At 44.5% G+C, this 21,099-nt stretch overlaps 1 protein-coding gene across 1 annotated transcript; it reads right to left on the reverse strand.

Moving 5' to 3' along the window:
* Positions 1-159: 159 nt before the first annotated feature.
* LOC110770181 (G-type lectin S-receptor-like Serine/Threonine-kinase) lies at positions 160-4,785 on the reverse strand. The gene is made up of 8 exons (XM_021974267.2): positions 3,280-4,785; positions 2,482-2,976; positions 2,055-2,207; positions 1,748-1,959; positions 1,453-1,663; positions 1,102-1,339; positions 812-962; positions 160-734 (listed from the first exon to the last, which is right to left on the reverse strand). Exons 1-8 carry the CDS (start codon positions 4,616-4,618, stop codon positions 420-422), a joined length of 3,114 nt encoding a protein of 1,037 aa, XP_021829959.1. The 5' UTR covers positions 4,619-4,785; the 3' UTR covers positions 160-419.
* Between the last annotated feature and the right edge of the window lie 16,314 nt (positions 4,786-21,099).

The following is a 21,099-nucleotide window of genomic DNA, read 5'->3' on the forward strand; positions in this document are numbered from 1 at the left end:
GGCACTCAGGTCCAAAGTATGAATGAGATCACCTTCCATTATAGGACAAAAAAAGTCTGACTTCTAGAATGATGCCTCCCTTCTACCACCTAATTTTGGCTAGCTTCTTTGTTCTGGTTGATTTGTACTGGCTGGTTGTTTAGTTTGAAACAGAGAAAATAAAACTTTTGGAACCCAATTGACTTGTGCGTTCACATAAGTTACATTAGATTGCTGCAATTTGGAACAGGGTAAATCAGATGAGCCTTGCTTCTTGAACATCAGTGCTTGTACCCAAAAGTTCCAAATATTACAGCACCGACAAAAATTACACTTACAGATTATAAGCAAAGAAACACAAAAAATGCATCATAAAATTTCATGCTGATGCACTAACTTGACAACAATGATGAAGATAAGAGGAATAAGAACTGCTTTGGCTACCGACCATCTTCTAATGTGACGGTTAACTCATTGTTAGAGAATGTTTCAGGTTTGCTTGAAGAAGAAGCCCTGCTACTTCTAGAAGGGCATCGCCTAACAATAAAGGCGGGTTGTTTAGGTGCTGGAATAGTTGCAGTTTCACTGCCTAGCATGAAAACTACTTGTGACATGGTTGGGCGATCACCGGGATCTTCTTGTACACATAAGAGCCCAACATTGACACATTTTAAGTACTCATCCTTGTTGCAGCTTTGACAAAGTGTCTGGTCCAGCAAATCCAGTGCCTTCGCTTCTTTCCACAAATGCCATGCCTGGTATGAATTTACAAAATGTAAGGTGTAAGGATGAAAAAGATATTAGTTGGGGATGAAACATTTCAAGCACTCACATAGCCTAGAAGACTCAACGATCTTTCAGTCTGAAAAAATCCTGTGTTCCTTTTCCCACTGATGATCTCAATTACAACTACGCCAAAGCTAAAGACATCAGATTTAACTGAAAATAACCCATCTAATGCATACTCTGGAGACATATAGCCACTGCAATACAAGAATTGTAACTTGAGTCAGTGAATTCATATCTGATTGTTCACCGTTGTCTGAAGGTTATTTATTGAAAATTGAGCTACAAATGATGCTGATGAAAAGGTTAAATACCATATGCTTCAAAAAAACTTACTATGTTCCGACTACTCTACTAGTGTTTGCTGAAGTTTCGTTGCCTCCGAAGATCCTAGCCAAACCAAAGTCAGAGATTTTGGGGTTCATGTCCTCACCTAGAAGAATATTGCTGGTTTTGAGATCTCTATGAATAATCCTTAACCTAGAATCTTGGTGAAGATAAAGAAGCCCCCGAGCAATTCCCAGAATGATATTGAAGCGCATATCCCAGTTCAATAGCATGCATAGTCTTCGGTCTTGCAAGGTATTATTTTCCATCCAAGAGCATTACATGTAAGTTAGTTTCTTTCAATGAATATAGATAGGGTCATATGAATGAAAAACTCTAGAAATATAATTAGAGGCTAACCAAATATGAATGAGTCCAAGCTTTTGTTGGCCATATATTCATAGACTAACATCTTTTCATCTCCCTCAACACAATAGCCCAAAAGTCGAACCAGGTTTCGATGTTGGAGTTTGGCAATCAACAGAACCTCATTTTTGAATTCCTCTAATCCTTGTCCTGAACAGCTTGAGAGCCTCTTGACAGCGATTTCTTGTCCTCCTGGAAGCTTACCCTGACAGTACAATCCGAATAAAGTTACATTATTTACCGGTAACAAGTTAATGTTGAACCATGATGTCTACTAAAGGTACATTACCTTGTAAACAGGGCCAAAACCCCCTTGTCCAAGTTTATTTGAATTGGAGAAGTAATCTGTAGCAACCAGTATGCTTTCCAACTCAAAAAAAGGTACATCAAAGCCTTCTGTATCATCACCTTTAAATCGGCCTGATTCAATCAAATTTTTAACTTTTCTCTCACTGTCATATAAGTAAAGCGCTGAATTCTTATGAAGGATTTCCCTGCTTCCTGAATTCAAAGACTTAATACTATTAGACCCCAACGATTCATACTAATGAAGCCGCAAATAACTTAATTCATGTGGTGGATATATGACTAGTTACCTTGTCCCTTGACCCTCCTCCTTCTCCATAAATAAGTATAAATGAAGGTACTTGAGAGAAGAGCTAGAACAGCTACACTTATAAAAGTTACTGCAATGATTAGAGCCAAGGTCATCTTTCCTCGCGCACCAGTTTGCCTACTGTAAGCAACTTCTGCAAAAATTAGAGAAGAAAAGGCAATCACTATCTTCTGCAATTAAAAATAATAATTTTATCTAGTTTATGGTATATTTTTGGAAGACACGTAAGTAGTAGACCTGCAAACTTGACTCTAGATTTATTAGAGTTGCATTCGTTCTCATTTGAACAAATTTCATTCAATATCACTGCTCTTAGCAACAGAGTACTAATCCATTCTTTATCCATAGCCATAAAAGGGAGCATCATTCATGGCACAGTTTTGCATGCATAGTATAAGTATGGTTACCCTGAGTACAATTCAAAGTCAGGCTATCCCATTTAGAATTTGTTGGGCAGAGGCACCTCTTCTTCCCCTCTTGAGTAGCATTACAAGTAGAATGGGGCCAGTCCTTGCAGTCTGTGGATGAAGAACAAGGTGGTTCCAATGGTGGTTCCCATGAAATTTCAACTTCATCTCCTGCTTTAAATGAAAAATCAGAACTAAAGTTGGCCGGATCAGCATTGCACCTGTTGATCAAATGAAAGGGAGATGATTGGTTGAGCTGCAGGAAATTTTTGTTTCTACAGTTATCTGCATTTTTGGCATGGATGACAAACTTTCGTTTATCCGGATCGATGCTTGTGACTTGGTAGGTGCCACCGGGTGCCTCAAAGCTAACCTGGCCCGTGGAGATGTTGCACTGAAAACTATAGTATGTAAGATCACCACAATTTGGTCCAGTGCTTAAGGGATAAGGGATCATGTTTGTGCCACAAGTTTCACAATTCCTCGATGTTGATTCTGCAAAAATATAATTACTTGAAATTTAAAAACAGCATTTGGCCAAGGTGATTATCTAACAAAGGATGTCGGGTTTTCAACTTGCCAACTCCTCATGAATAAGACGAAAACCAAAATGGGATCCAAGACAGGAAAAGGGTAAACCACATTGCATTGAATAATCATGTTAGTAACTCTCACAGTAGTGGTCATTGTTGTAAATAAAATAGCTTACATGCTCGGAACCAATTATAACTATTGTGGTTTTTCATAGTTCTTTTGCTTAAGAACCAAATGATGTTTAAATAAGTAAGAGAATCATACCTATATCTGAAACTGCTACACGAACATGTAGGTTCCGGCCACTGTCATACTCCTCTTGAAGATTGCTGACATCCTGTGACCAAATCCAACATGTAGAACTACTACTTCCACCCCTTTGTGTGATTTCAACCTCCTCGTATAAATAAGCTTGGCACTGGCAGTTGTTGAGGCACTCTATTTTGCATTCCATTTCACTTTTGGCATTAAACTGAGAATCCGGGTTTCCCACCTTCATCATCTTTAAACTCAAGAATATGTCACTCACAGCACCATTGCCACATATTCCTGACTTTCTACTGCATCCAGCTGAATAATCTCCTCCATTCCAATTTTCTGGTGAACTAGGCTTGAAACCGGGCAAACACTTGCAAACCAAACCATTTTCGCTCTTGCAACTACCAAAATTACCACATGCATTATACACACTGCAGCTATCTCTAGGATCTGCCCAGATTAAAGACCAAACCTTCTCAGTATCCCACATCAGATACTGAATTTGGCCCCAAAAACTCATAACCAGTCTTGTATCATTGTATAATGATGAGGTGAGATATGGCACAGAGTCATTGTGGATTGTGGTAGAGGTGAAATTTGATAGCAAGTAAAGAAATGAAGAGGGCATCTCATCAGAACGAATGAACTTTCCAGCAATTCCGCTTTTCCAGTACCTCATCGATCTTTTCCAGATAACAAAGTGGTTCATTCCCTCTTCATCCTGCTGAAATGTGAAGTTCCCTGTTGCTGGATCGTCATAACTTTTCCATGAAGCCAATACTAAATTTTCATTCATTTTCATGCCTGGAAGAAATGTATCAGTTGGATTTTCAAAACTCTGCCACAGAATTCTCACTGAATGGTTTCCTTGCTCTTGATTGCTCACAATAAGATTGCCAGTGTCCATGAGCTTTGCTGTCCTGTACATTGATGATGATCTCTCAAGACTTGTGGACCAGTAAGTTTTCCCACTACCATCCAATACCTTGAGGTTGCCATCTTCTGACATAGCAAAAACTCCATGAGTATCTGAAAGTGGGTTGTCTCTATTGGCAACCCACACAACAGTTTTCGGATTCGATCCGTAGTACCATATTCCAACATATCTTCTGCTGTCAGAGCTTCCATTAGGGGTAAAGAAACCAAGTTCAAATCTCTCTCCTGATGAAACAATAGTATCACCTTGAGTATCACTAATCAAACTGCTAACTGTCATGGTATCTTTAGCAATGCAACACAGAAGAGAAGTGCATAACAAGAATAAGTACAGAAAGTACATACAGAACATGCGATTTACAGACCAACTAATGATGATTATTTTCCTGATCTTTCTTTTGCTTACCATAATGATAGAAGTATCTAGCTAGAACATTTGTCTTAATCTAGGAGGCATACAGTGGAAACTAATCATCAAGTTAATTACAGAGCCTTTCGGCCAAAATGCCCTGCTGCTGTTTTCCATTCTCAAAAGTACCCCTAGATGGCTACATTTTACCTTTGCAAGCTGTTAGCAATGTGCCAAGAAATAATTGGTTGGTTTGAGTGAAATCTGTTGCTACATTAGTTATTTGAAGGTGACATCTTGTTCAATAGTTGAAAGCAGATATTCTCATTAAAATTGAAATGGAGAAAATGAGTCAGGCAAATCTGTTGTTGAGAGATATATGATTGCAAAAGAAAAATGAGTCAGGCAACACTATCTAAATTCATATGAGTACAAACAGAAAATGACACAAAAGAAGAAAACACCAAAAAAAAATTGGTAGACTATTTTTTATGAACACAATAATTTTCAACTTAGGTGGCTCCCCTACTCACATAGTCTTAGTTAAAACCCCACATTAAATGCTCTTGGATTCTTTTGTAGATTAATGTACGCCATTGGATGAAAATAGGCAGCAGCTTCCATGTTAAAGTAATTATCAAAACACAATGTTTCTGCTATAATTGAAAGGGCACTGGTACAGTAAGGGCCCATTTGGTTCAAGGTTTAGGAGTTTGGGAATGAGTTTAAAATTGCATTCACATATCTGGTAAGTGCACTTTTGGGAATGCAATTATGGACTCATGGGTAAGAACTTTCCTGGGCTGACCTTGGGAAATTTTTTCCCCGACTTGGGAAAGCATCTAAAGCAGTTTTTTTAAACTAACTTACGCATGTTATTATTTTTAAATACCACTTTTTATCCTTTAAAAAACTTGTCATATATTAACCTTTAATAATTAAAAAATTCAAGGGAATTATTGGAAACTTGATAACTTTTCATTCCTAATACTGCACTAACCAAACATGAGAATGGGAGATAGTTTCTCGAGAAGTTCAATCTGTAGTTTCTCGAGAAGTTCAATCTGCGAACCAAACCAGCCTAATATGCAATTTGAGTGGTGTTTAATCAGATCAGATTGAATTATTGGGAAAGCAAGCAGGACAGTCGGGTCAAGGAAGGAGGGTAAGATATTGTTAATCTTGTGTCATCTTTTTTTCTTGTGGCCCCCTGGCCATACTTTTCTTCCTCTTTTTGTGAGGAAGAATTTAAGACACGGGCTACGCGGGTTTCTATATATGAAATAGGAAACAAACATGTGCCCCTTTTTTGTTCTCTCTTGATTATAATATAATATGATGATGGAGACCAGAAGACCAAAAGTCGACCCGCATGAGTTTTTTAATGGGTATATGACACACACAAAAAGGCGCAATAGCTTGTGCTTCGGAATCCATCCAAAACCTTAATTTGGGGAAAAGATGGAGAAACTTACCAGAGGGCATGTATTTCCTAATTTGAGGATTCTAATGAAAAACCGAAGTTCGGAATTTGTCAATGACAGCACACAGCACAACCCGTCAGCCACACATAAACACAACAACCAAAACCTAACCTCAAATATGTGGGAAGCCTTCAAACCATCTGCGCGGGTAGGGAAAACGAACACTAAGACTTTGGATGAAAAAATTAATATTCTAACTATTTGAGTTGCAAACTCTTTGCTCGAATAACTATTAATTGTCTCGTGTTTTCCTTATATCAAACCTATCATTGACCACAACAAAACCCGAAAAAATAATAATAAAAAAAAAAGTTTCCAAGTTGATTTCATGATCTTTTTTTAGTCTGCAGAAGAAAATGTACACAATGAGTCCAAGTTGCATTACAAAGAGGTCAAATATTTGTGTTGGAAATCAAAAAGTTTATTTATTTCCTTTTATGTATTGATTGTAATTGATTTAAGAGTAGCCACCAAGTAACCTAATATTCCTTGTAGGGTTTGTAAATCTTTGTATAAATACTTATCCTTTTGGCTTTATCAATACAATGGAGAAATATTTTTCACAAACACAATACCAATTTGACATGGTATCAGAGCACCGATTCTATGTGTCTCTTTGTTTCTCCATTACAAACCCTAGCTATCTAACCCATCATGGGCGATGCTAGCAACACAAAATCCTCTCAAACAGAAACCATGGATCACTTTGATCCCTACTTCTTGCAATCCTTGGATCATCTGGGGCTTGTTATTGTCTCTCAACTTCTCAATGGAGATAACTACAGCACGTGGCATCATACCATCACCATTAGCCGTAGTGCCAAAAACAAATTAGGTTTGTTGAGGCATCATTAAACCTCTCTCTAAGAAAGATTCCAAATACCCCTTATGGTGTCATTGCAATGATATGGTGATGGCTTGGTTGTTGAATGCTCTCACACCAGCCCTTGCTAACAGTGTCATCTATGCCGACACGCCTGCTGAAGTTTGGAGTGATCTGCAAGCATCGATTCTCTCTTGGCAACCTTATTTGTGATTTTCAGATTCGAAGGACTATCGCCGAACACAAACAAAGGCAGCAAATCGTCTGTCAATATACTACACCAAATTGAAATCCTTATGGGACGAATTGGGTTCTTATCAATCCGTGCCACACTACACTTGTGGAGCCTTGAAGGTGTTGTGAGCACAAGATGATGCAGAACAAGTCATACAATTTTTTATGGGTCTCAATGACTCATACACAGCTATTCGAGGCCAAATTCTATTGATGCAATCTGTCCTTTCTATTAAGAAGACTTAGTCCATGATTATGTAGGAAGAACAACAACGTGAGGTGGGAGACCACAACCCATCTGACATCGCTCATGCCATGAACGTGAGCAACAAGCCATACAAGCCTCAAGGCTCCTCCTTATCTAGCAACTCCAAACCACAAGACACCACATCTTACACCACATCTTCAAAGAATACCGCTCCACTGAGCAACTCACGCAAACCTCTCTTTTGCACCTACTGTGAGGATTCCACTCATCTTGTTGACATGTGTTTCTACATACATGGCTTTCCACCTAGCCACAAATTGCATGGCAAAGATGTCAAGCCAACTAATTGCTCAAAAAGACCATTTACGGCAAATCAGACATAAGCCACTACACAACCTGCCAAAGAAGGTCTCAATTTCACTACTGAGGAGTTTGCTCAACTCAAGTCTCTGCTTTGTGATGGTAAACCTCATGCTAATTTCATAGGTAAAATACCTTATTTTTGCGTCATCACTACCTCATCTACCAAGCCTTGGATACTTGATAGCCACCGATCACATTGCACCTCCTTCCAGGCTTTCTATTACCACTCCTCTAAACTCCACTGTTGATCTTCATGATGGTTCTCATGCCAAAATTAGTGGCCTTGGTTCTTCCTCTCTTGGTCCTAATTTATATGTTAATGGAGTTCTTTGTGTGCCTTCCTTTTGTGTTAATTTACTTTATGTTAGCAAACTTACATCTCACCTCAACTGTTCCATTCACTTCTTCCCTACCTTTTGTGTTTTACAGGACTTGACTTCGAAAAGGATGATTGGTCTGGGGGAACAAGTTAATGGACTCTATTACTTGATAACGAAATAGAACGTCACCGCTCCATCATCCACATCCAACACAACCACATGTCACCTCAACCACACCCCCGCTACTTTCTAGCATCAACACTTAGGTCACCCCTCCAAGGAGCCTTCCAAAATTTTGTCTCAAACAATTTCTGAAATTTTATTTGATTTGCACTATCATTGTGATGTATATCCCTTAGCTAAGCAAACTCATTTGCCATTTTCTTCCAGTTCATTAAAAACTACTCATCCTTTTTTATTTGATTTATTGTGATATTTGGAGTCCTCACCATATGAAATGTTTCACCAAAAACCTCCCACATATGCTCATCTTCACGTCTTTGGGTGCTTTTTTTATGCTACCAACACCAACTCACCTTCCAAATTTGCACCTAGGGCTCGTTGTTGTGTCTTTGTGGGATATCCATTAGGACAAAAGGCTTATAGAGTTTATGAACTTTCCACACATAAGCTTTTCTCTAGCTATGACGTCATTTTTCATGAACATGTCTTCCCTTACCACACCTCATCTTCAAACACACCTTTCATCGCTTCCGCACCTTTTCCGAACCCGTTTCCAGTTAAATTTCCCTCTGAAACATGATCATAACCTCAAAAAAGGTCCAAACCCACAAACTAGCCAGAAACAATCGATCACTCATCCCATTGTGATCAACCGTTTTCTACCCAAGACCACCCAGTGCCTTCCATCACTTAACCGATCAATCGTTCCCTCCAAAACAATCGATCGCTTTTTGACAGAGAGCCACACGCCTCTCTCATCTTTGAACTGATCGATCACACCTCCCACGATGATCAATGGCTCACCGACACCGAGCTTGTCCCTGATCCTCCTCCACCAGAGAACGTCCCTTCCTCTCCAGCACTTTGTCATAGCCAACGTGTTTCTCAACCATCCATTATCTTACGTGATTTTCATTGCAATCAATCTACAAATGGGTCATGATCTTCCAAGAAGTCAGGTACATGTTTTCCCTTGTCCAATTATATTTCTTATACCTCTTTATCTCCTTCACACAAAGCTTTTGTTAAGAATATTTCAAGTGATGTTGAGCCCACTTCTTATGCTCAGGCTGCACTTGACCCTCATTGGCGTACCACTATGGATGCTGAACTACAGGCTCTTGCCCAACAAAACACTTGTTCATTGGTTCTTCTCCAATCTGGCAAGCGTGATATTGGCAATCGATGGATGTATCTAATCAAGTACTATTCGGATAGTTCTATTGAGCATTACAAAGCTCGTCTTGTTGCTAAAGGCTTTACTCAATGAGAAGGCCTTGATTATATAGAACTTTTGCTCCCATTGTGAAATTGGTCATCGTTCGTTGTTTGTTAGCCCTTGCTTATGTCCATAGTGGCCCCTTTATTAGATAGATATTAACAATGTCTTTCTCCATGGTGATCTCCATGAAGAAGTCTACATGACTCCTCCTCTGGGCCTTCGTCGACAGGGGGAGAGTAATTTGGTTTGTTGACTACACAAGTCCCTTTATGGTCTCAAACAAGACCCTCGTAATTAGTTTCACAAGTTTTCTATTGCCATTCAGAAAGCTGGGTTTACACAATCTCTTTCAAATTATTCTCTCTTCCCTCGTACTTGTGGTACATCATTTACTGTTGTTTTAATCTATATTGATGGCATGGTGATCACATGCAATGACAAGAGTGCTATACAAAATTTGAAGTCTTTTCTTCATAATCAGTTTCATATTAAAGATTTGGGTCATTTGAAGTATTTTCTTAGGCTTGGGATTGCAAGATCAAAGGCGGGAATTGCAATCTCCCAACGAAAGTACACACTTGATATCCTTGATTATGCAGCTATTCTAGGTGCTGAACCAGTAGATGTCTGCCGCGCAAATCTCAAGGCCTGGAGTTCCAGGCCGAGGGAATATGCGTTGCCACGCGGTTTCCTGCTTTTGGGTACGGTACGATTGTGCGCGGGCGTGCCAGCACGGTCTACCGTGCGTCGAGTTTGGTTGATGGGGATAGAATGGTTAAGTGGTGCGCCTGTTTGAACTCGTCTTCTAATCAAACGATTGTAGCCGAGAGAGGAACTAGTCTCGGCTGTTTAGGTTCACGGCCTAAACTACAAGGCCGTTGAGTGGTGGTGTTGGTGGGTTTTGGGCGGTGCTCCGGCTCGCTGCTCAGGGAGCGACGGTCATATGATATATGGGGTGAGTGAGCGAATAACAAGGATGGTGCTCCGGCGCCTTGAAAATCAAGGGTCGTATGATATATTGATGAATGAATCTTCCTTACAAACTATCACTACTCCTAGGAAAGCAAGTAAAATATTGAAAGTGCATTACAAGAAAATATAAGTTGCTCCGTGGGAGGCTTTTGTTTGGTGTTTGAACCCTTAGAATGTAGCTTGAACTTTGTATTTATAGGAAGAGTTCTTGGAGGAGTAATCGAGGCTGAAAATCTGCATGGTGGAGCCTGATTAGAGCAAGTGGGCAATCTAATCGACATTTGGGATCGTGAAGTATGGTGTTGTGACCCCCTGAAATCCTAGTGAATCTCAGCCGCCGCTCTTGATCGTGGGTTCTGAGCTTCTGGCCGTGGAGACGCATTTATTGCTCTGATAGCTGGTGACCTAATCTCTCAAGCTGCAAGAATTCTTGTGAGAATGTCTACGTCTAATCACTCTGCCCTCTGTCGCCAAAACCTGACTTCAGTCACTTCCCACCTTCCCTCATGCATTAAATGCTTATTTATAGCCAGTGGGTTTGCTGCATTAAACATGCACTACTTCATTAAATGAAGCAAGGGGCCCTGCTATCACGTGATGATTCGCATTTAATGCCTTTGGTCGTGATTTTGCTCGGCCTCGGCCTCGGCCTGCACTCGAGGCCGAGATGATCATGCCTTAGCATTTCTCTTTTGTCTTTGAGGAAAGCGAAGCACCCTGTTGAAACACTGCGTTTCATTTTTACGAGCAAGTGCCAGGGCCGAGAAAAGGGGCTCCTTCGGCCAACTTATGGCCGTGATTTATTAGGCACAAACATTGCCTCCACATCCCTGGATTCTTCGGCCTCGGCGTGGGTAGGGGTCGAATGGATTCCAAGGGATGGACCCGTAGCATTCCTCCTGAAGTGATTGATAACTAGGGCATTAAATGCACAGGCCAGTCGGCGCATTTAATGCCTCAAGCACGTCGTGTAGGCCATCATTGCTCAGGGCGTCGCTTCGTCTCGTCAAGTGAAACGACGGTCTCTGGATTCTTGACACGCCATCGTGCCCTTAATTCGCACGAGCCATCATTTTGCCTCGCTATTCGAAACGTCGGCCGCCAGGTCTCTGTCATAATTTCGCATGCTCTGAATGTGCTGTCAGGCCGTTTCGTTTCACGAGGGTTTATACTTCTGTGTTTTGAACTCCAGCGCCAGTATAAAACCCAAACTCTTTCGTATTTTCTTCACACTCCCAAAATTCCTGAGTTCATGCTCTTCGAAAGTTAACAACTTCCCCAGCTCTTTCAGTCCTCTCTCCCCAAGTTTTGAACACTCTGGAGCCTCCCTTTGATCCCTGTGCTTCATCTTTCTTCACTTCAAACCACCCTAATGGTTCCTACTGCAGCTCTTCCAAAACCAAGGAGCCACATCTGCTGAGTCACATGACTTGGCAACTTGGCCTAGTGCAGATGACTTGGCAGTTTGATGAAGATGGGAAGGCCTGGCATGATGACTCCAGCGTGGCCGTGTCTATGCGGCTGAATGCTCCGGTCATATCTATGGCCAGAGTGACGGCCTTTACCCTGGCTCGAAAGTCGGGACTTACCGTAGCCGGAATGACTACCGCTTACCATGTCCTGAGTGACAATTGCTGCCACGGCCTGAAAGATGGCCGCTGCTATGGCCGGAACGGCGACCGCTTACCATGTCCGGAGTGGCGGTCGCTTTCCATGGCCGGAGTGACGGCCCTCGCCGTGGCCGAAGTGACGGCCCTTGCGCTTTCCATGGCCGGAGTGAAGCCCTGGTTTTAGGCTGGCCGTGGCTGTGGACGAGATAGGCGGCGGAGGTACTGCCTCGGGGGAAAACGTCCGACTGCCTAGCAAGAAGACCATGGAGCCATCGTGCGTAGATTTAGGATGTAATTTCTCGTGTGTTTGTACTCGGCCATGACCTGGCCGTTTCTTTGTAAACGTGTCCCCTTTTCTAAACTAAATGAATAAAATGAAGTATGATTTCCTTTAATTTGTCTTTGTAGTGCTGCATACTCCACTTTTATCATTTGAAATCTTACAACTCTTTTATGGCCGTCTCCCATAATGACGGGGCATATCTCTTTAGATACTGGCCGTTGATCGGCAAATTGTGCCACTCTTCATCCCTATCTTTCAACTGAAATGCACCTCGGCTAAGAATTCGTTCGATAATGAACGGCCCTTCCCAATTGGGCGAAAATTTGCCGAACCGAGGTTCCTTTGTCCCGACAGGAAGCACGGCTCGCCATACTAGGTCGCCTTCGGCGAAAGCTTTTTGCCTAACCTTTTTGTTGTAAGCCCTCGCCGCGATCTGCTTCTGTGCCTGCATTAGGTTATAAGCATCAAGTCTGGATTGTTCCAAATCTTTCAATTCCTGAGTCATGGCCTGCGCATAATCCTTCCCTTCTTGTCCAGGCTGCTCGGCCACACGGAGTGACCGAACCTTTAATTCCATAGGAACGATGGCGTCGTGGCCGTAGGTTAAGGCGTAAGGAGATGTGCCCGTGGCCGACCGTTTTGAGATTCGGTACACCCAAAGAGCTTTGGGGAGTAAGTCGTGCCACGCCCTAGGTTTTTCCTCGATCATTTTCTCAAGGATGCCCTTGATTACCTTGTTACTTGCTTCGGCCTGCCCGTTAGACTGAGGGTAGTAAGGTGTCGAGTGGACCAATTTGATCCCCATTTTCTCGGTGTACTCCCGCATTTCGGCCGATGCGAATACTGGGCCGTTATCGGCCGTGATAGTTTCTGGAATACCGAACCGGTGGACGATGTGGTTCTCAAAGAATTTGACCACCTCTGTGCTGGAAATTGACTGATAAGACTCGGCCTCGACCCATTTAGTGAAATAATCGGTTGCCACCAAAATCCATGCATGTTGGTTGGATGCGGCCGGATGGATTTTGCCGATGATATCCACGGCCCACCCTCTGAACGGCCATGGTTTGGTAACCGGGTGGAAGGCTTCGGCCGGTACCCTTTGTATGGGGCCGTAGATTTGACATTTGATACATCCCCTCGCATATTCTATGCAATCTTTCAGAATGGTCGGCCAGTAATAGCCGTGCCTCCGAACCAACCACCTCATCTTGACGCCAGACTGGTGAGCACCACAAATCCCCTCGTGGGTTTCAGTCATGATGACTTTGATGTCCTCGGCGCTGGGACATAAGAGTAGTAGGCCATCTGATCCCTTCAGATACAGCTCATTCTGATAAATCAAATAACACCGAGCCCGGAAACGTGTAGTCCTCTCATGGCTGCCGGAAGGCTCACGCAAATATTTCACTATGGGGTAGCGCCAATCGGCTTCGGCTGTGATAAGTCCATAAATATACTCATTTATGTACTCTCTTTACTTAGGCTTTGTAGAAGAATTAGATTTAAAAAGGGCTTATTACTTCACTTTTCTGATTTTCAGCTTTTCTGCGCTCTTAGAAGGTTTTTAAGGGAAATCAACTTTTCGGAGGAATTTTAGTGCACGGTCAATTGGAGATGAAAGCTAACACCTTGAAGTTCAATCTGTGATTTTTCCAGAATTTTCTACCGAGCCAATTGGTACAGTATTACAAGTAAAGTTAGCCCACGTGCAGACAGGACAGTTTCGTACATGTTACGTGAATATGAAGAAACGGAAGCCTTCCCGAATTTTCCAAGTTACGTGCTATATATGGTTGGAAAGATAAGACATTTATCTTTCTAAAATATATTTTTCCTGATTTTTCTAGAAGGCCGAAGATCCCCAAATCGTGTGACAATTGGGCTGAGCTGTATTTCCCTGTGGAGTTAGGAATTGTGATCTTTACTTTCCTATTTGGATTCCTTGTTTACCAAGACTTCTTGGACGACTTTTCAGTAAATTTTAGGGTTTAGGACTTTGATTTAAGTCATATAAAAGGCCAGCCAAGGCCCCATACAGAGGATTCAGGTCCGAAGGAGATCAACCGCGCAAGAGGAAAAAGCTGCCAGCGAGTTCTTTCTTTTCCTTTCTTCTTTTAATTTTCAGTTCTTATGTATTTATTTTTGAGTTCATCCCAGAACATGAGTAACTAATTTCTTGTTAGTTAGGGCTTAATCTTGAAGCCCTAAACATGATTTCAATTCTATAAACAAGTTTGAATGGATTTTTCAGTTTCTACAAGCGGGATGATTTCGGTTTCTCGATGTTATGTGAATCATGATATTTTGTTTCTTTGAGTAGCTAACCTTGAAGCATGTATCGGAATTAAATTGTTGTAGAACATAGGTCAACTGCCATATTGAATGTGTTCTTGTTTGCAACGAATAATTGGGTTAAGAACTAGTTATGAGAAATCGATTCTTGAATTCCTAATAACAAATGCCATGTTTTAGGGTTTTTGTGACACTCATATTCTCTTTGATCTTAATGGATTCTTGATTGTTAATTTGAGTAAATGCCATACTGGATTTCAATTAAGAATACACGTATTTATGTAAATGCCATACACTTTACATACACTTAAGAGAGAATCATACAACTCGAGTCAAATGCCATGATCTTGTTGTGAGTGTTGTCATCATATGCTTTCTAGAAATTGATTATCTATTGTTGTTTATGGATTGATTGATTGTTTGGAGGTGGATAGTGAGTCCTAGCTAGTGTTCTTGATTGATTTTAAACTAATTTCTCTTAAACTCTAATTTAAATTCTGTTTTGTTTTCTTTTATTTACAAAATCAAATCAAAACCCCCTTGGTGTTGGCGTGTGTGTGGAAGTCCTTGTGATTTCAATCTTTATTTTGTTTTCGTGTTTAATTGTGTTCTAGTTTTCTTTGTGTGACATTGATAAACATCTCTTTAGATTACAATCTCTATGGGAATGACCCTTGCTTGCTTACTATATTATCATTTGATTTGTGCACTTGCAAGGTTTTAATATTGTTGTTAAAAATTACCAACAGGCTGCGTTGATTTCGTCGGTAATATCGGCCGAAGATACTTGCTTTGCCATTCCACGTTCGGCCAAGGCTGGCAAGGTGCGCCTCTCGATCCTTATTACGCGATCGTGGTCGATGTTTGGGATGTTCACGCCTAACGCTACCTTTAACCGATTTCTGAGCCACATATTGAAAGGTAAATTCAGACAATGCCATTGTCCACTTCCCAATTCGGCCGCGTATGATCGGCCGAGTAAGCATATATTTGATGAGATCGGTCTTGGAGATGATCTGAACGACCGAAGGAAGCATGTAGTGTCGCAACTTGGTGGCCGCGAAATAAAGCGCTAGGCACAATTTCTCGATCGGTGAATAGTTTAGTTCGGCCATGTTGAGGGTGCGGCTTAGATAATGCACCGCCTGTTCTCGCCCAGCCTCATTATTTTGAGCCAACAGACAGCCGATAGAGCCCTCTGAGGCCAAAATGTAAAGCCTCAAGGGTTTTCCTCTTTTGGGCGGCATAAGGACTGGCGGTTGGGATAAATACTTCTTGATGTCGTCGAGGGCCGCTTGATGCTCTGTCCCCCATACGAAACGTTCTGTGTCTTTTAGTTTGAGCAAGGGAGACAACAGCCGGATTTTTCCTGCCAGATTGGATATAAACCGTCTTAAAAAGTTGACCTTGCCGAGAAAGGACTGAAGCTCCTTCTTGGTCCTCGGCGGAGGGGCCGCCATAATGGCCATAGCTTTATTTTTATCTACCTCGATTCCTCGTTGGTGAACCAAGAAACCGAGGAAATTCCCGGCGGTAACGCCGAAAGCACATTTCTTTGGGTTCATCTTCAGGCCATGTGCTCGCATTCGGTCAAAAGCTTGCCGGAGATGTTCCACGTGGTCAGCTTTGGATGGGGACTTTACAACCACGTCGTCAATGTAGACTTCGACGGTACGGCCTATAAGGTCGTGGAAAATCAGGTTCATAGCTCGCTGGTATGTCGCGCCGGCATTCTTTAGGCCGAACGGCATGACTACCCATTCATAGGTTCCGATTGCTCCTGGACACCTAAACGCCGTTTTGTGGACATCCTCCTCGGCCACGAAAATTTGGTTATAACCTGCATGGCCGTCCATGAAAGATAAAAGTTCGTGCTTTGCGGCTCCGTCTACCAGGAGGTCTGACATAGGCATGAGATACTCGTCTTTGGGGGTTGCGAGGTTCAGGTTTCGGTAGTCGGTGCAAACCCTCAAAGCTCCAGTCCTCTTCAAAACCGATACAATGTTGGCCAGCCACTCAACGTACCGGGCCATTCGGATGAAGCCGGCTTTAAGGAGCCGTTCAATTTCCTCCTTGACCCTGAGCTGTACCTCGGTCGAGAAACGTCTTGGCGGCTGCTGGAAAGGCTTGAACCCCTCCTTGATTCTTAATTTGTGCTCGACCAAACTTCTCGGCAAACCAGACATCTCATGATAGTCCCAAGCAAAACAATCCTTATATTCATGGAGCAAGCCGATAACCTCGGCCGCTAACTTAGGATCCAACAGATGGCTTACAAAAAGAGGTCGTGGTTCGGCCTCCGACCCTACATTTATCTCTAATAAAGGGTCCTGGACTTCAGGGTAGTCATCCTCCATCTCGGCAGGCGCCGTTTCCAGATCGTCCAAAGTCAGAACATCTGTCTCGTCTGATTCGTGGAGGAATTCAATCAAGTTGATTGGTGAATTTGGCCGTAAGGATTCCTCCGCCCAATGTTCCAGCAGTCTTTCCACCAAATCCCTCACGGCCGCTATTCCCTCTTCTTTAGTGGCCTTGTCTGTCATCTAAAGGCTGGTGAGGTCGATCAATACTTCGCATGCCGAATCCTATCGGATATCCGCGGCGCCTAACTCCAGTACTTTTTGGGCCGTCGTTTTGGTTGGTCGGCCGTTTGCATCGTGGCCGGTGAGGACAACCCACCCAACGTCGTCTTCGTAAATCCGAGCTTGTACGGCGTTGGCCTCAAAAGGTTTTTCGTCGGCCGGGTGTATAGACACCTTCTGGCCGTCCCAAAAGAATAACAGTTGGAAGAGGGAAGATGGTATGCATCCTGACTGGTGCATCCAATCACGGCCGAGCAATATGTTGTAGTCAACGCTAGATTCGACCACGTAGAAGGCCGCGACTCTTGTCTGGTCGGCCACGGTAATTTTTAAGGGCAATACGCCAATGGTTTTAGACTTATCGCCGATAAAGCTGCTCATGACCACGTCGCTGGGGATGAGGTCCTCCTTTGACTTGTCTAGCTTCCTCATCAAGGAATAAGGAAGAATGTTGACCGTTGCCCCACAGTCAACGAAAACTTTGGATATGGGCACACCCTCTACATGAGCCGAGATGTACAACGGCTTCAAGTGCCGGTATTTGTTCGGCTCGTCTCTTGGTATCACCTCGTTAAATGCTATGGCCAACAATTCTTCCTTTGTCTTTGGCCTCTGATTGAGCTGTTCCTCGGCTACGTCATCATTCAGGCCGTTGGTTTGCCCTCCTGGGGCTGAAAACTCAAATGGTAGAACCAAGACCATGTTGATGCCGACCTCCTCTGGTTCCCGCGGGTTTCCCCTACCAGCTTCCTCTTCGGCCTCACGACCGTTTTTGGCGAGGAGGTTTTCCTCGACCATCCCGAGGATTCCCTCATATTCCTCATCGGAGATTCCTAAAGCGGGGTCATCTTCGGCCTCGTGCCCGAAAAAAGGATCACCGAAACCTTCGATCATAGGTCTTGCGGTCCCCGGGCTATCGGTTGTGGATGGTCTGATCTCAGGGGGGCTTGAGGCTTCGACCTCCTCCTCGAGGGCCCGTTTAGCCTTTGCCAATGTGTCCCTGGTCGTTAAATAATCGTCTAAACGGCCTACCCGGGCTTTTTCCTCGGCCGTCAGGCCGAAAACTGTGTCCGTCGGAGTCACAGAAAAATACTGGCGGAGATACTCCAAATCGCCCCTGCTGAAGGGGACTTTAGCCTCTGATCCGCCGAGGTCGGGCTGGTAACTTGACAGACCTCTCGCTCTAGCTTCCCTGTTCGCCTGGTACACGGCCTTAATGGCCGAATCAGAACTGCTGGTGATGAGGAGCGCCTCTGCCTTTGTATTTTTGAGAGCCAACTCCACGATTTCACGGCTCTCAGGGGTCATGCCCTATAGGTCCGTGGCCGAAAGGTCTTTGTGAAATTCCTTGAGAAAGGACAAACCGTTGGCCGAAAAAGGGGGGTCCCTTCCGCGGTAGATGTCGACGACACCTTCATCTGCTCTCTCCACGACCGCGGCCTTTGGCTGTACTGAAATGGCCGATGATCCACGGGGGCTCTTGTCCTCCCTAGCGCGCCATGTTCTCAAAGGCTTGGTGCTTGCCGTTTTCGCTGTTGAGGGAAAAATCGGTTCGGATGATGACCCATTTGTAGCCGCCATTTTTCTTTGGCGCTTGAAGCCTTCGGCCTTGGTTGTCTGAATTCTGGCCTGCTAAGCCTGCCTCTGCATTCTTCTCAGCTGGGTTTTCGTCAGTGGTTCGGCCCTGCCCCCAGGCCGTGCATGATACCAACGGTCATCTTGCATGACCGGTGATTTGAAAGTTTTTAATGGCCTAGGGGCGGCCTCGTCTTTGTAGCCCGCCGAGGTACTAGGGGTCTGTGGCCCCAGTCGGCTGAAAATAGCTTTAGTGGCCGACTGTCGGTCGTACTGACCACCGACCCTTTTTGTTTGAAATGGCTCGGCGGCCTTCCTCTTGTTCTCCTGCGGCCTGGGCCGACCGACCTCATGCTTACATTGCTCGCAAAGCAATGGCTCCACCTCGGCCAATGGCCCCTTCTCTTTCGCCGTCCATCGAGCTTCCCTATATCCGGCTGGGATTTGGGCGTCGACCATGTTGACGACAGGTGGGGGGAACGGCTTGGAATCAATTTGCATGGCCGCCTACTCCGAGAACTGAAGCTTCTTTTCATCTATCAATTTCTGGATGACGTCTCGCAAGACGACGCAATTGTTGGTGTTGTGAGACCAAGAACTGTGGTACTTGCAAAACGTCTTCCCTTTGAGCTCATCGGGCTTCGGAATTTTATAGCCGAAGGACAACTTGACCATTTTCTCGGCTAATAGCAGGTCGAAGATAGCCTCGGCCCTTGTTAAGTCAAAAGTGTAGGCCTTCGTCTCCCGCGCTGCGAACTTGGCGTCGCGGATTTTTGTGCGGCTGTTGTCAGTTTTAACAAGCACTTTGCAGACGAAGGGTTTGTCTATGCTGACTTCGGCCGAACTTATCTCTGCCTCATCGCCCCCGGCCTCCGCGGAGCCGTCTGCTTCGGCGTAGCTGATGATAGGATTCCTGTAGTAGGTCCCTTTTGAGGCCGTCTTCTTCTGCATCTCCTCCTTCAACAAGGATGCATACCTGTCCACCTTGTTGGTCAAGTCATGCATGTCCCGGAACTCGATTCCCTGGAATTTCTTCCGGTACTCGAATTCCAAACCTTCATCGGCCATCTTGACGAACTCCCTCTCTGGTAGGTTCGTGCGGCACCAATTCCTACATGTTTTGAATCGTTGTAGGTAATCGCGAGGCGATTCGTCCGGCGCCTGGCTCATCCTTGCCAGCTCGGCGACCATTATCTCTCAGTTGGTCTGATAGAAATTTTCGTGGAATACCCTTTCCATATCAGACCAATCCCTTATTGAGTTCGGCAGAAGGTTTATGAACCATGAGAATGCTGCGCCGGTCAAAGAATGAACAAATAGGCGGAGCTTCTGAGCGTCCGAATCGGCCTCTCCACACTGGGCCGTGAAACGGCCTATGTGTTCAATGGAGGAGGTCTGCCCATCCCCAGAGAATAGCATGAATTCTGGTAATCGATAGTTCCGGGGAAGAGGGATTCGGTCGATTTCTGGCGGGTACGGCCTCGTATATCTCGGCGCGTCTGGCTGCCTCTGGGCTAGGCCGTCTTCGATCATCCGCCGGACGTCTTCGAATCGAACCCCTTGAGGTGGCGCCTCCGGCTGGGCCGCAAACGGCCGCGTGACGTGTTGAACCTCGTTCTGTGGCCGTACCTGCTGGACCACTTGAACAATTGGCTCGGCCGGGATGACCGAGCTAGCTGACGCCAGGTGAACGTCGTGGGTCTGGCCAGGGTGCGTATGCGTCGCCGGTGGATTGGCCGAACCGCAATGAAGGTGAGAGCCCAGCGGAAACAACGACGCCTGCAATGGTGGTGAAACGGTCGGATTGCTCTGACCGTACTGCTGTGATGATACAGCTGTCGCGTTGCTTGGGCCAGGATGGGTGTGGACGGCCGCAGTATGAACTGGGCCGAGTGGATGGATCGCAGGATGCGCAAGGCTGCCGTGCCCTAGTGATACGGCCAAGGCATGGAGTGGTCCGCGCGCCGTCTCAGCCGAGTAGGTTGGTCCCGAATTCGCCCATGTGGGCTGGGACTGCCCCCAGCTGTTTTTCGGTGGCAAAGAATGCTGGCCGTAGCCTGATGCTTGGGTATGGGTCGAGACGCCAAGGCTGCTGCTTTCGCCGTAAGGCTCGATTCTCTCGCACTATTGGCTCCTCGGTCCGGCTCTAGGAGGTGTCGCGGGTGAGGTTACCGGCATCCGTTCCTGAAAAAGCGTTCGCAGCTCTGAGGAGAACCTGTCCATTGCGGCCATGAAGGATGTTTCTATCCTGTAGGCCTGCTTGGACATTAGTTCTTCCACTACTGCCTGTTCCTACATGGACTCGGCCGTACGATCCGTCGTTACTGGAACGCTGGCCGAGATCCCGACCGTATGTTCGGTCTCGGTGATTGGTGAAGTGGACTCAG

Source organism: Prunus avium, chromosome 3 (assembly GCF_965620075.1).
Source record: "Prunus avium chromosome 3, drPruAviu1.hap1.1, whole genome shotgun sequence".
NCBI lineage: Eukaryota > Viridiplantae > Streptophyta > Magnoliopsida > Rosales > Rosaceae > Prunus > Prunus avium.

Coding starts and splice junctions, on each gene's coding strand:
- LOC110770181 (XM_021974267.2), bottom strand. CDS start 4,618: ATGGTAAGCAAAAGAAAGATCAGGAAAATAATCATCATTAGTTGGTCT. Junction 1,664..1,747: donor GTTTTGGCCCTGTTTACAAG/GTAATGTACCTT, acceptor TTGTACTGTCAG/GGTAAGCTTCCAGGAGGACA. Junction 963..1,101: donor AGTAGAGTAGTCGGAACATA/GTAAGTTTTTTT, acceptor CTTGTATTGCAG/TGGCTATATGTCTCCAGAGT.